The sequence below is a fragment of the Solanum verrucosum genome, unplaced genomic scaffold (assembly GCF_900185275.1).
Source record: "Solanum verrucosum unplaced genomic scaffold, falcon-dt-bn FXZP01000268.1, whole genome shotgun sequence".
Taxonomy (NCBI): Eukaryota; Viridiplantae; Streptophyta; class Magnoliopsida; order Solanales; family Solanaceae; genus Solanum; species Solanum verrucosum.
The window spans coordinates 1,201,157-1,217,757 of record NW_026019957.1 but is presented as its reverse complement, the minus strand read 5'-3'; the positions used below and the strand labels follow the sequence as shown (position 1 = coordinate 1,217,757).

General features: G+C 33.0%; 2 protein-coding genes across 2 annotated transcripts in view; one reads left to right on the top strand and one right to left on the bottom strand.

The window, feature by feature from the left end:
- Nucleotides 1–16,601, top strand: part of LOC125814483 (NADH dehydrogenase [ubiquinone] 1 alpha subcomplex subunit 6-like) — a 520,085-nt gene that overhangs the window by 397,620 nt on the left and 105,864 nt on the right. The window lies entirely within an intron of this gene.
- LOC125814458 (cytochrome P450 87A3-like) overlaps nucleotides 15,678–16,601 on the bottom strand; it is a 145,993-nt gene continuing 145,069 nt past the window's right edge. Inside the window, exon 9 of the mRNA XM_049493904.1 lies at nucleotides 15,678–15,813. Coding sequence (XP_049349861.1) covers nucleotides 15,720–15,813 — 94 coding nt within the window. The 3' untranslated portion in view covers nucleotides 15,678–15,719. The remainder of the gene's footprint in view (nucleotides 15,814–16,601) is intronic.

Sequence of the window (16,601 nt, the reverse complement as noted above, 5' to 3'; positions counted from 1 at the left end):
TCATGATAATTGACAACATAAAATATTTCAAAAATAAATACATATAAAAAAATTCGATTAATTCTTGAAATTAATCTATCGTTAAAAATTATGTATAAAATACAATAAATCGTGATTTTGACCACTTAAAATATTTATTAAAAATTTAGTTGGTTTCGGGAATTTTATTTATACTATATAAAATGGGACAAAGGAAGCAACATATATCATTTACAAATGACTTAAAAAGCATTAAAAATTACAATAATTACCAATTTAAAATATTTAAAAGCTATATAATAAAATAGGTTCACTCTCAGAATTCTTTCAGGCTCACATATATTAGGACAGAAAAAATAACACATATCATTTTAAAAATACCAAAAAAGTATGATAAATAATAATAATTAACAACTTAAAATATCTGAAAGACATTTTAAAAGGGTTAATTTTGTAATTTTATCCATATCACATAAATTAGGACAAAGTGACCAATAATGTTGGTTATTTGAAAGTTACATCAAAATATTATAAAGCACAATAATTAATAACTTAAAACATTTTTTTTTAAAAAATTAAAATTTGGATGACTCTCCAAATTTTATTTGTGTGACATAAATTGAGACAACAAAAATAACTTATATTGGGTCCATTTTAATTTATTTGTCTTTTTTTTTTTTGGGTTTTTTATATTTAAAAAATGCGTAAAAATATTATAAATCATGATAATTGACAACATAAAATATGTTTTGAAAAAAATACAAAAATTTCCACTCATTCTTTAAGTGAATCTATCGTAAAAATACTATAAATCATGATAATTGACAACATAAAATATTTAAAAAATGTTGTATGTGGATAGTCTTATTGTGCCTTGAATAACATCAAATAAAGTACAAGTTTGTGATAAAAAAACTTATTCCTTTATCCACGCAAACAATCGCTTCAAAATCTCCGTTATTATCTCCAAAACATACCATTTATATTATTGGGCTCGTGCCTGTGCATAGCACGAGCAACATTACGTAGTAATAAAATATAAAGCAGCCATACCTTTTTAACTTTAAAGTGAGGAAAATGACAAAAAGTAAATTTGTGATACGAAAGTTTTTGGATTTTGTATGGTTCCATGTTGAAGTTGTTTTGACATTGTATGAAATTTTATTATTAAACCTAAAATATTTTTCATTAAAGACAATTTCATATATAAAATCTAATATCTATATTAAAATTTGATTAAATTTAAAATTCATGTCAAATATTTAAGCTAAAAGTTGTCACGCCTTAAGCCTACACCGTGGGAGGGACTGACACTCGAGAACCATTGCTGGTCCCAAGCGAACCCTTTGCCTAACTTACTTACTCAGCGAAATACTTTTAAGCATTAAGAAGAGAATCCAAATGCAAGATAACTCAACAGTCTCAAAACTAAACTCATAATGTTTCAGAGATAAACATTTAAGTTAGCCAAAGTTGCAACTCAAATATGAACATAAGCCAATAACAAGATAATGACGAATGAACTAACATTTGACTGTCTATGAAGCCTCTAAACAACTGAGATAGATGTCGGGACAAGACCCATGACATCCTAATGAACTAAAACTACGAAAAGCAATAAAAATGGGTCCTAAAGCAAGGAGGCTCACCAAGAAACTTTGGAGCTCAACTAGAATCAATGATGTGCTGGATGCGGATCCTGGTTACCTGTGTCTGCATCATTAAAAGATGCAAGCCAAATGGCATTAGTACATTGAATGTACGAGTATGCGAGGGGAATTCTAAAACAAGACATAAGCTTGAAAGGAATTGAAGAACTTACCTGGCTCAACTCAACTTAACTGAACTCATTTCAATATAAAGTAGTATAAAACAAGTGCAATATAAAGAGAAGCTTTTTAAAACATGGATGTCAACTTTGTGTATTTGGAAATACAATAATACTCTATGTGTATGCAAAGATACAATATAGCTCTGAAATGTATGTAAAAATACAATTAAACTGTGTATATAAGAATGCAAATATTCTGTGGGAGTTTCTCTAACCGACAACCATCACATAAGAGCTATTGTGATGATACAACATGTTGCCTCAAGCTGCTAGGGTCGTCCTATACCTTGCCGATGGTATAGAACCTGACTACTAAGTGGATCCACTAGTCTATGTTAAAAAGCACTAAGGAATCATCTAAAAAGTATGACCCTTTTCTACCCATGATGACTACATGGTTTATGGAGGCTGGGAATTGTCTGAACTCTCCCCATATCGGTGCTCAATACTACTCCTAAACTATAATACTAGCTGTTATGTTTAAAAACATACTTCTTTATGTGGTTTGAGATAATTGCTCAAAACTTAGCACAAATGCTATCTTGGAAATCAAAGTTTCCTCTCTTTGCTTAATTGTGAAAGCGTATACTCTTTTCTGAAAACTAGCTCAAAGGCTTTTTGGAAATCAAGGTTTCCTTTTCTTGTTTAAATGTGAAAACATTTTAAAACTCTTTGGGAATACATAGTCCTCATATACTCTTTGAAGAAATGAACTTCAACCTTTACTCTTTACTCAACTTGAACTTTAAGTCTTAAAACAAAGTTAAAAACATTTGGAAAAGACTTTTGAAAAACTCTAAGAACTTCTCTTGACTTGACTCTTACTTTCCTTGAATTGAATTATGGATTCAAGGTTCATGATCTCATGTTTATGGATGATTTCATTATGTTTAAACGTACCTTAGAGTGTTGGAATCAACTATGAAACATAGGTACGTTGCTAAGGAACTAGTACGAAAAGATGTGGGAAGAATATGAAGAATTGGCGTCCCTGGCGCTTTAAGAGGCACGGGGCGACAACCTTAAAACTTTAGAGACTGGATGGCGCGTGCTGGGTGGCGCGGCGACCCAGAGCCCATACTTCAGAGACCCATTCTTGGGGCTCTGAGAGGGGCGGCACCCCAGGCCCCTGCCCAGGTGCACTCCGACTTTTCTCCTTCGTTTTTCAACTCTAAACCTTCTATTTCAACTTAGTTCTTTCCCCAAAATCTTAGAATCGACTAAACTCTCAATATATGTAAGATTCAACTCGAATTCACATCTAAATACATGAATCAATATCAAGAAACTTCAACAACAAGAACCCATAAGATTTCAATCGAATAACATCAAGAACCCATGGAATTTACTTTCAAAACTATATAACTTCGCTGAATTGAATCATGATTGGCGCGTGGGTGAACTAACCCAATTCTATGTGATTTCACATACCTCGTAGGGATCACCCCTTGATGAAATCCACAAGCGATTCTCCAAGAAACCGACGAATTTTGAACTTTCTTCTCATTTCTCCTTTTTTCTCTTTTTTTCCAAGCCCTAGAGTAAATTTCCAAATGATTAAACTGATATAATTTTGACTAGACCCCAAATAAACTCCTAAAAATAAATTCAAATAATTGGGTAAGTAAAAGACTAAAATACCCTTCCAAAATCCGTATTAGACTTTCCTTAATTGAACATCCCTACTTCAAATGGGCATATCTCACTCATACAAATTCGGAATCGTGCAAACTCAGCGACGTTGGAAAAATTATTCCAAGATATTTCCTACGATATCTGGAAGTACACCTAACTTAGCATGAGATAAGAGTTATGGTTGTTTGAAGTTGACCAAAAACCCAAACTTAACATAACGTAACAAATTTCCAGATTTTTCATTCTTTCCTAAAATGACTATTTCCAATTATAACTCTTTCTAGTTCTTTCAATTAGCGAGATGTTACAATATCTCCCTTTTGGGAACATTCGTCCTCGAATGAGATTAGTCTTACTAGGCTAAGGGTGTAACATCTAACATTCAGCTAAAACACCTAACAAGCAACACAAATACAATATGCTAACTTATAAATTAAAGGGTACTAAGAAGAGAATTAGTACCTTGATCTGGAACTTCTCCGGATTCTAAGAGATGTGGATATCTCTTCTTCATATCTTCCTCAGCTTCCCAAGTAGCTTCCTCAACAAACTGATTCCTTCAAAGAACTTTGACTGATGCTACTTCCTTAGTCCTCAACTTGCGAACTTGGCGATCTAGAATCTGAACCGGAATCTCCTCATAAGACAAGCTATCCTTGATACCAATATCTTCAGTTGGTATGATAAGTGAAGGATCTCCCATGCAATTTTTCAACATGTAAATATGAAATACCGGATGAACCACTGCTAACTCTTAAGGTAGATCTAACTCATAAGTTACATAACCAATCCTCTTGGATATTCTGTAGGGACCAAGATATCAGGGACTAAGCTTCCCCTCCTTACCAAATCTCATAACACCCTTCATGGGTGAAACTTTCAAGCAGACCCAATCATCTACTTCGAATTATAACTCCCTTCTCCTAACATCAGTGTAGGATTTCTGGCGACTCTGTGCTGTTTTCAACCTTTTTTGAATAACTTTCACCTTCTTCATAGCTTGATGAACTAAATCTGGTCCTATCAACCCAACTTCACCAACTTCAAACCACCCAATAGGAGATCTGCATCTTCTCCCATAAAAAGCTTCATAAGGAAGCATTTGAATGCTAGAGTGGTAACTATTGTTGTAAGCAAATTCAATAAGAGGTAGGTGATCATCCTAATTACCTTTGAAATCAATAACACAAGCCCTCAACATATCCTCTAAGGTCTGAATAGTTCGCTCTAGTTGCCCATCTTTCTGAGAATGAAAGGCAGTACTTAAGTTCACCTTTGAACCCAAGCCTTTTTGGAATGACTTCCAAAATTGTGCAGTAAATTGCTCAACTCTGTTTGAAATAATAGAGACCGGAACTCCATGAAGTCTAACTACTTCTTGAATATACAACTTAACATAGTGTTCTGCTGAATGGGTAGTCTTTACTGACAAAAAATGGGTTGATTTTATCATTCTATCGACAATCACCTAAATAAAGTCGTGCTGCCTGCGAGACCTTGGTAAACCTGTGATGAAGTCCATATTGATCATCTCCCACTTCTATTCTGGAATTTCTATATTCTAAGACATACTGCCTGATCTTTAGTGCTCTACTTTAACTTGTTGGTAATTCGAACACTTAACAACAAACTCTGCAATGCCCTTTTTCATACTACTCCACTAATAAAATTCTCTCAAATTGCGATACATCTTTGTGGAACCCAGAAGAATGGAATATCTGGAGCTATGAGTTTCCTCCACGATCCTCTCTTGGAGTTCATCCATCCTTGGTACACACAACCTACCTTGATATCTCAATACACCATCTCCCCCTTGTTCAAAAGCCAAAACTTTTTGCTTATGAACATTCGGCTTTAATTCAACAAAAATAGGATCATGGTCTTGCTTCTCTTTTACTTCTGACACTAATGATGATTCAACCTCATTCATAACCATTACTCCTCCTTATGTGGAATCCATTAGTCGGACTCCTAAGCGTGCAAGTCTATGCACATCTCTCGCTAGCTTTTTCTTATCTTCCTCAAAATGGGTGGTACTACCCATAGATAACATGCTCAAGGCATCAACATCAACATTAGCCTTACTTGGGTGATAAAGAATACTTATGTCATAATCCTTGAGTAATTCCAACCACCTCATTTGTCTGAGATTAAACTCTTTCTGAGTAAACACATACTGAAGGCTCTTGTGATCAGTGAACACATCCACATGAGCACCATAAAGATAATGGTGCCATATTTTCAAAGTAAAAACTATGGCAACCAACTCTAGATCATGGGTTGAGTAGTTTCTCTCATGAACTTTCATTTGTCTAGAGGCATAAGCTATAACTTTGTCATTCTGCATTAACACACAACCCAAACCAACTCTAGACGCATCACAATAAATAACAAAGCCTTGCGTACCTTCTGGTAAGGTTAACACTAGGGCAGTAGTCAACTTTTTTTTCAATTCTTGAAAGCTTTTCTCACAAGCTTTAGACCATTGAAACTTAATTGTCTTCTAAGTCAACTTGGTCAAAGGGGATGAAATATAAGAGAACCCCTCTACGAACTTTCTATAATAGACAGCCAAACCCAAGAAACTCCTAATATCAGTTGGGGATGTGGATCTAGGCCAATTCTGCACTGCCTCTATTTTCTGAGTATCAACTTTAATTCCCTCTCCAGACACAATGTGGCCTAAGAATGCCACAGACTCAAGTCAAAACTCACAATTAGAGAACTTGGCATATAACTCTCTATGCTTTAAACGTTTGGAGAACTATTCAGAGATGACTAGCATGATCTTCTTCATTCCTTGAATAGTATGTCATCAATGAATACGATAACAAACATATCTAAATAAGGTTTAAATACTCTATTCATAAGGTCCATGAATGTTGCAGGCACATTGGTTAAACCAAATGACATAACTAAGAACTCATAATGACCATAACGAGTCCTGAATATTGTATTTGGAATATAACATTCCTTTACCCTCAACTGATGGTAGCCTGATCTGAGATCTATCTTAGAGAAACAAGTAGCACCCTGAAGTTGATCGAAAAGATCATCAATTCTCAGAAAAAGGGTACTTATTCTTGATGATAACCTTGTTCAACTGGCGGTAATCTATACACATCCTAAGGGAACCATCTTTATTTCTCACAAATAAGACTAGAGCGCCCCAAGGTGAGACACTTGGTCAAATAAATCCCTTATCTAGGAGATCTTTCAACCGCTCTTTTAGCTCTTTCAACTTTGTTGGTGCCATTCTATATGGTGGAATAGATATAGGGCGAGTATCTGGGAGAACATCTATACCGAAGTGTATTTCTCTCTCAGGAGGGACTCCGGGGAAGATCATCCGGAAAAACTTCTGGAAACTCTTTTACTACTGAAACTGACTGAATATGAGGTATCTCAACACTAGAGTCATTAAATCGGACTAAGTGATAGACACACCCCTTGGAAAGTAACTTCATTGCCTTAAGGTACGAAATGAAATGACCCTTGGCACTGCTGAACTACTTTTCCACTCTAAGACTGGCTCATTTGGAAACTGAAACTTGACAACTCGAGTTCTACAATCAACTGAGGCATAACAGGCATGAAGCCAGTCCATACCAAGAATGACATCAAAATCTACCATGTCTAACTCAACTAAATCAGCCATGGTACTCTTGTAATTGACGAAAAAGGGATAATCACGATAGACTCTTTCTGCTAGAATAGACTCTCTAAAAGGTGTAGAAACACTAATGGGTTCACTAAGTTGCTCAGGGATAACATTAAAATTCACCGCAACATATGGAGTTACAAAGGATAAACTTGCTCCTGGGTCTAGCAAAGCATAAACATTAAAGTTAAAAACTTGGATCATACCAGTGACAACATCTGGAAAATCCTCTTGCTCTTGGCGATTAGTGATAGCGTACAAACGGTTTCCTCCTCCGCCTTCCTCTGAAGTAGCTCCATTAGATGCAACTATGTTCGGTAGAGCAACTGAAGAATACTGGGCTCTATTGCCCCCATTACTGTTACCCTGTTCGTTCTTTGGACATTCTCGCATAAAATGACCGTTCTGGCCACACTTGAAGCAACCAGCAGAGCCATCACGACACATCCCTGAGTGGTTCCTACCACACTTAGCACATGTAGGAGGTTACTACCCCGTTGTGCCATATTACCCTGAGAATAGATAGGTTTAACTCTGAAATTCTGACTATTGTACTTACCTTTGTTCTTTGGTGCAGGTGCACTAGAAGATGATGGAACATGTCCCTTTTGTTTCTGTTGGAAGGATGACTAATTGACATTACTCTTTTGCTGCCTGAACTCATTCTCTGATGTCGTTGCCCTCTTATTCTTAAAGTCTTCTCTATCCCTCTGCTTGTCCTCCTCAACTTGTTGCACATGGATCATTAGCCTTGCTATGTCTATATCCCCTATCAGCATAGCTGCCTTGCTTTCCTTGCTTGACAGGCGAGACAACTCAGTAACGAATACACTCATCCTGCTTCTCATGTCAGCAACCATCTCCGGAGCATAGCAGGAAAATTGTGTGAACCTTAGACTATACTCATGAACGCTCAAAGAATCTTGCTTAAGAGTGAGGAACTCTTGTACCTTAGTCCTCTCAGTTCTCAGGGGAAAAAAAGCCTCAAGAAGGCCTCCTCAAAACAATCCCAACTTGCAGGTGGTGCTCTCTCAACTCGGTTCTTCTTCCATTGGTCGAACCATATCCTTGCGACACCCTTCATGTGGTATGCAGATAGTTCCACTCTCTTAGTATCAGTAACATGCATGATTTTGAAAACCTTCTGAAGCTCTTCAACAAAATTCTCTGGATCCTCAGTAACACTAGAACCTGTGAAGCTTAGTGGATTCATCCTGAAGAACTTGCGGATCCTCGAAGTATCAGCCACTTCCTGACGATTCCTTCTCTGTTGTCTAGATTGATTGTTCACAACTTGGCTCAACATCCGGATAGCCCCACATAATTCTGCATTGGTGACCTTTCCTTGGGGTTGCACTTTTGGTGCATAAGGTACCTCTTGTTTCTATGGTTCAACATTCCTTCTAGCTGAACGAGCTCTGACAGCTCTTCGTAGAGGCATGATATGAAATACACGCGCAAGCACGAGTTAGATGAAACTTTTTAGAGATCAAACTATAACGCACGAAATGAGTGTGAAAGAAGTGAGGTAATTTCCTAAGTGTTGCAGCCTACTAATTATAGATATGGACATCGATAATTAGGACTTTACAGACACGGCTTCATAGACTCCCTAGGACTCTTGAACTCTGTGCTAAGATACCAAGTTTGTCACACCCCGAGCCTACACCCTGGGCGGGACTGGCACTCGAGAACCATTGTTGGCCCCAAGCGAACCCTTGGTTTGGCTTACTTACTCAGCGGATGACTATTAAGCATTAATAAGAGAATCCAAATGCAAGATGACTCAACAGTGTCAAAACAAAACTTATAATGTTTCAGAGATAATCATTTAACTTAGCCAAAGTGGCAACTCAAATATGAACATAAGCCAATAACAAGATAATGACGAATGAACTAATATTTGACTGTCTAGGAAGCCTCTAAACAACTGAGATGCATGTCGGGACAAGACCCATAACATCCTAATGAACTAAAACTACAAAAAAGCAAAGAAAGGGGTCCTCCAGAAGCAAGGAGGCTCATCAACAAAATCTGGAGCTCAACTTGAATCAACGATGCGCTGGATGCGGATCCTGGTTACATGTGTCTGCATCATTAAAAAATGCTGGCCAAATGGCATCAGTACATTGAATGTACAAGTATGTGAGGGGAATTCTAAAGCAAGACATAAGCTTGAAAGGAATTAAAGAACTTACCTGGCTCAGCTCAACTCATTTCAATATAAAGCAGTATAAAACAAGTGCAATATAAAGAGAAGCTTTTTAAAACATGGATGTCAACTTTGTGTATTTGGAAATACAAAAATACTCTGTGTGTATGCAAAGATACAATATAACTCTGAAATTTATGTAAAAATACAATTAAACTGTGTATATAAGAATACAAATATTCTGTGGGAGTTTCTCTAACCGACAACCATTACATAAGAGCTATTGTGATGATACATCATTTTGCCTCATGCTGCCGGGGTCGTCCTATACCTTGCCGAGGGTATAAAACCTGACTACTAAGTGGATCCACTAGTCTATGCTAAAAAGCACTAAGAAATCATCTTAAAAGTATGACCCTTTTCTACCCATGATGGCTACATGGTTTATGGGGGCTGGGAGTTGTCTGAACTCTCCCCCATATCGGTGCTCAATACTACTCCTAAAATATAATACTAGCTGTTATGTTTAAAAACATACTTCTTTATGTGGTTTGAGATAATTGCTCAAAACTTAGCTCAAAGGCTATCTTGGAAATCAAAGTTTCCTCTCTTTGCTTAATTGTGAAAGCGTATACTCTTTTCTGAAAACTAGCTCAAAGGATCTTTGGAAATCAAGGTTTCTTTTTCTTGTTTAAATGTGAAAACATTTTAAAACTCTTTGGGAATACATAGTCCTCATATACTCTTTGAAGAAATGAACTTCAACCTTTACTCTTTACTCAACTTGAACTTTAAGTCTTAAAACAAAGTTAAAACATTTGTAAAAGACTTTTGGAAAACTCTAAGAACTTCTCTTGACTTGCCTCTTACTTTTCTTGAATTGAATTATGGATCAAGGTTCATGATCTCATGTTTATGGATGATTTCATGATGTTTAGATGTACCTGAGAGTGTTGGAATCAACTAGGAAACATAGGTACGTTGCTAAGGAACTAGTACGGAAAAATGGGGGATGAATGCGAAGAACTGGCGTCCCTGACGCTCTGAGAGGCGCGGGGCGCCAACCTTAAAACTTTAGAGACTGGGGTGGGGCGCGCTGGCTGGTGCGGCGCCCCAGAGCCCATACTTTAGAAACCCCTTCTTGGGGCTCTGAGAGGGGCGTCGCCCCAGGCCCCTGCCCAGGTGCACTTCGACTTTTCTCCTTTAATTTTCAACTCGAAACCCTCTATTTCAACTTTGTTCTTTCCCCAAACACTTAGAATTGACTAAACCCTCAATATATGTAAGATTAAACTCAAATTCACACCTAAATACATGAATCAATCTCAAGAAACTTCAACAACAAGAACCCACAAGATTTCAATGGAATTTACTTCATGAACTCATATAATTTACTTTCAAAACTATATAACTTCGCTGAATTGAATCATGATTGGCGCGTGGTTGAACTAACCCAATGCTATGTGACCCCTTGATGAAATCCACAAGCGATTCTCCAAGAAACCGACGAATCTTGAACTTTCTTCTCCTTTCTCCTTTTTTCTCTTTTCTCCAAGACCTAGCGTGAATTTCCAATTGACTAAACTGATCTAATTCTGATTAGACCCCAAATAAACTCCTAAAAAAACGTATTACAATAATTGGGTAAATGGAAAAGACTAAAATACCCTTCCAAAATCCGGATTAGACTTTCCTTAATCGAATTGCCCAACTTCAAATGCGCATATCTCACTCATACGTACTCGGAATCGCGCAAACTCGGCGGCATTGGAAAGATTATTCCAAGATATTTTCTACGATATTTGGAAGCACACCTAACTCATCCTGAGCTAGGAGTTATGTTTGTTTGAAGTTGACCAAAAACCCAAACTTAACATAACAAATTTCCAGATTTTTCAGTCTTTCCTAAAATGACTATTTCCAATTCTAACTCTTTCTAGTTCTTTCAATTAGCGAGATGTTACAAAATTAATTTTCTAATAAATGTGATTTATATACAAAATATGAAATCAAGATTTTTTTATTAAGAAAAATAATAATAACTTATCAGTCAGTCCGTCATAATCCTTAGGGGCTAAAGGAGAATTTCTCATTGATTGATATTTTTTAAGTGCATTAAGTTTCTTTCTTTCTTCCGATTTGTAGGTCAATCTGTCTTCTTCTCTCTTTTTTTTTTTTTAAACATTTTTTTGGATGATGGGTCAAGAAATTAGAAAAACTTTAATCTATTTTACTGTGAACTTTCAATTTTTTTTTTTTCTTTTAGCAACTCTTGTATTGTTGCAATCTTGAGGTTATATTTTCATACTTTTATTTATATTGATGTTTTGACACTTTAATTTTTGAAATGTCATACTGAAAGTGGATAGTTTTTAATAAATAACTATTGATTTTGATATTTTTTTATTTATTACCAATATAGCCATACATATTAATACTATGATAAATTTGTAGTATGTTTTAATAGTGAATTATGTATGCATATATATATGTATTATAACTGTTTTAAAATATATTATGCTTGTTTGGTAAGAAATCGACACATTATATTAAAATGTGCGATAAATGTTATCCATTAATAAAACTTATATTATATGTGTTTTATAAATCGTTTTTTGTAATATGTATTAAAACTATATTACAAATGTATTTAAAGTGATCAAGTAAAAAAAATATGTAATTGCTATAAATAGTAAATATTTTCTTAATATAATATATTTACGTAAGTTTCCGCAAGTTAACAACACTACATTGTATTGTCATAGTTGTTCAATATTAGATAGGCCCTCCTAATATCATTAGACACAAAAACAGACGATGGAAGAGAAAGGTAAAATATAAAGTGCAATCATATTATTAGAAAAAATCTACTATTACATAACAATATCATAACATAAAGAGAAAATTATGAACTTAGCCACAATGATAATTTAAAAACATGATAGCAAAAGATTATGCACTCTAGGTGGATCTACAATATGATTAAACGTATTAGTTCACGAATTTACTAACTTTATTCAAAAGAAATACATTAGAAAATATCTAGGAATATTTGATTGTGAATTCAATTATTATTACATATTAATTTAAAATCATTGTAGAAATTCTTAATCTTCGAATTCTACCATTATGTAATTAAAATATTTATATTTAATCAAATTTTACTTTAGTATAGAGGAAAAATGGTAATTCAACTTTTCACTTTGGAGCTTCCCACTTATAATAATACTAGTTCTGGACATGTGCGTCCCATGTTAATCCATGTTGACTCATTCAAATATTATATATATATATATATATATATATATATATATATATATATATATATATATATTATTTTTTACAATAGTCTAGGTGTTTCATGAGTTGTTATCGAGAGGTTGTTTATGTAAACCTAAAAAATTTAACTTGTTAAGTTAACTTGGGCTTGCACAATATTTAGAGAGTTTATTGTTTGTATTGTTAAGAACAAATATGTGGTATAGATGCAACAAATATTATGATATATTTTTATCTAATATAATATTTATTACGATTATGATTATATTTAATTTTGCCTTTCACAAAAGTATAATATTAGTATTTAATAGAATGATTATTGCTTTTGAAGGCCCTCAATATAATAATGGATTGTTAGAAATTTGATATTAAAGAATGATATACATGTGCATATAAGAATAAACTCTTCTTTATCTATAGCAAATTTATAAGTGGTTTAGAAATTTAAAATGTGATTTCTCGTATACTCAGATATAAGATAATCCCACATTATTTTAAATTGTCACCCCTTTTTTTACTTCACAAAAATTAAAATTGTTAATGAGTGACACCCCTTCAATATTTATGATGTCATGACGATCCAACACTTGAAAGAGGTAAAATTTATTTAAAACTCTCATCTCAGGTTACAGATTTCTTAATTTGGAGAATTATAGTTAAAGGATGAATTTTCAGAAACTGTTAGATTAGTTTAATTTTTAATTATATTTCTATTTTATAAAGTTTGTACTGAACTACTGATAGATGTTAAATTTGAAACATGATTATTGTGTTATATTTTGTAAGAACTATATTTAATCAAATAAAATAATTAATTTTTTTTTTATAATGAGATGTTAAGAATAGTAGAAAATTTCAAATGGCACTTGAAAAATTCATTTCTCAATCATGAATCTGAGCTTACTACTTGAATCACGAAAGGCGATTTTCTCACTGCCTATTCAATAATTGATTCCTCAAATAGAAACTAAAACACATTATAAATTGTGAAGTCTACAAGCTAATAATTTTCTTTAAAATGAAAATTGACAAACCAACAATAATATAACATGCAACCAAAGCTAATCAAAATTAATTAACATTGCATCAAACGGTTGGCTATATGTGATTTACACTCCTAGCGGTATATTGTGTTAACTGTTGAGTATATATATTAGATCAAAACATAATCAATTACAAACTTCGCTTGCAATTTCTTAATAATTCTCTTTTAATCTCATGACGCGTTAAAAACAACAGGAAAAAAATATGATAACAAGGAATTTTTTTAAAATAATAATAATTATACATAAAAAATAAAAAATAACTTATCAAAGCATGAATATAATACGAAAATTAAAATGTTTTTATTTGTAACTTAGATTTTTACATGAATAAATTTATTTTTATTGGTAGGTCATGCAACAACCATTGTTTTATATATATATATATATATATATATGAGCTTTCAATATATATAATTTAGACGTTCAAAGCTTTAAGTATGAAGAAATCACCGGCTTTAGGTCCCAAACAATGCATTTTCGTACAATAATATCTAATGTCAACATAATATTAAAATAAATTATCATAATGAACAAACCGTTACAGTAGAATTCATTCAAGGATTTGAAATATCAGATCCAAAAATAGGAATAATGTAATTTCATAGAACATGAAAAATGATCATGGTTATCAATAAAGTTGCTTAAAGTCCATCTTGTTCTTTTAAAGATTGTTTTCAAACCTCCGGAAAGATTTCAACATCCCTTCTCTCATTGTAAACTCCATTAGAAGATCTAACAATTTGTACACATTTCCTTTCTGTAAACAACAAACGAATATAAGGAGAATTAGTGATAAGTGTTATGAACTGAAGCTAAAAGTGATATTAATACTAAAGGATAAAAACAATAGAAATATAGACAATTTTTTTTTTTAATTTCTTCCAAAGTGTACCTAAGTCTCTTCAAAGTGTATAGATTGTTGTGTCAAATACCACAATTTGTAGGACATCATTGAGTAAAATCAAAAGGTATCATAATTATGCCATTAATTTCTTGAGAGTGTGGGAAGATTATGAAGATTAATGATGAGATAGTGGAGGTGTGGTATTAATGCACATTATGATAAATATTACACCTAAAACTGATCAGATAGAGAAACGAAAAGTTTCTCTAATAGTTTTTCGTAACTTTATGATTAATTATTTTTACAATTCTTCATTCTCCTACTTTATTTTAACAATAAGTGAATCAACTTAGCAATTTAGGCATATTTAATATTTAATTAACTAGATATTTTATAATATTTTAATTTAGTATTGGGATAAAATGGTAATTCAACTTTGCAACTTGAGGCTTCCCACTTTTTAATAATATATATATATATGATTGATGTTTTGACACTTTAATTTTTGAAATGTCATACTCAAAGTGGATAATTTTTACTAAATAATTATTGATTTTGATATTTTATTTATTTATTACCATTTATAGCCATACATAGCAATACTATGATAAATCTGCAGTATGTTTTAACAGTGAATTATGTTTGCATATATATGTATTATAACTGTTTTAAAATATATTATGCTTGTTTGGTAAGAAATCAACACATTATATTGAAATGTATGATAAAAGTTATCCATTAATGAAACTTGTATTATATGTGTTTTAAAAATCGTTCTCTGTAATATGTATTAAAACTGCATTATAAATATATTAAAAGTGATCAAGTGAAAAAAAAATATTATTGCTATAAATAGTAAATATTTTTTTAATATGTTTCCGCAAGTTAACAACACTACATTGTATTGTCATAGTTGTTCAATATTAGATAGGTCCTCGTAATATCACAAGACACAAAAACAGACGATGGAAGAGAAAGGTAAAATATAAAGTGCAATCATATTATTAGAAAGAATCTACGATTACATAACAATATCATAAGATAAAGTGAAAATTATGAACTTAGGCACAATGATAATTTAAAAATATGATAGCAAAAGATTATGCACTCTAGGTGGATCTACAATATAATTAAATGTATTAGTTCACGAATTTCCTAACTTTATTCAAAAGAAATAGCTTAAATAATATCTAGGAATATTTGATTGTGAATTCAATTATTATTACATATTAATTTAAAATCATTGTAAAAATTCTTAATCTTCAAATTCTCGATTTGCCTCGATATGAACCTTAATATTCTTTTTGAGAAATTTTAATGTGGTAACCATTTGGAAATTGTAAACCTGGAGTTCGAACTATATCTCCTCCTTTAATTGTTTCCCACCTGTCAAATATTTAAGAAACATCATGAATTATTTTTACAGGTATAGTATATGATTAAAATACAAATTATTTACAGTAATATTATTGTGATATCATGAGTGAAATACTTACGTATATACTAGTTAGTTTTGAAAAAATATCTAACTTTCAGAATTTTTTTATAGATTTTAAATTTCATAAAGTTGAAATTCAAACATTCTTATATGAAGTTTAGATAAAAATAATTGAACTTCAAGTTGAAATGATTGAACTTTAGTTATATGTGTCAGAAATTCAGTGTTCATGCAAAAATGTCTAGCTTTCAACCATATAAAACTATAGACATCGTATATTTTGTAATGACCCTAAAGGTCATTTTTGGAAATTTTCATAAAATGACCGTTTTACCCCTCCCGATAATTTCCCCGAGTCCTAATTGTTGTATTTTCGAAGTTGGTTTGAAGAAAATTGATGAAAAGTTTAGTTTTTGGAAAGTGGAGTTTTTAAGAGTTAAAGTTTGGTTAAAAGTGCTACTTCGAGTCATTTGGAGTTTCGAGACTCGATCGGATTTCCGTCGATTCCAGCAGTTTTAGAATGTCAAAACGGGTCTATGAGAATTTACGGAGTCGAATTTGGAGTTAAAACAAAGATTGGAGGTCCTAAGTTGCTAAAATTGTGAAATTTTGATCAAGAGTTGACTTTGGTCAACAAACGAGGTTCCGTTGCTCGAAATGGAATTCCGAGGGCACCGTTGGATTCAGGGGGTGATTCTAAGTCTAGAATGAGTCTTTGTTGAATTTTTAGAGGCCC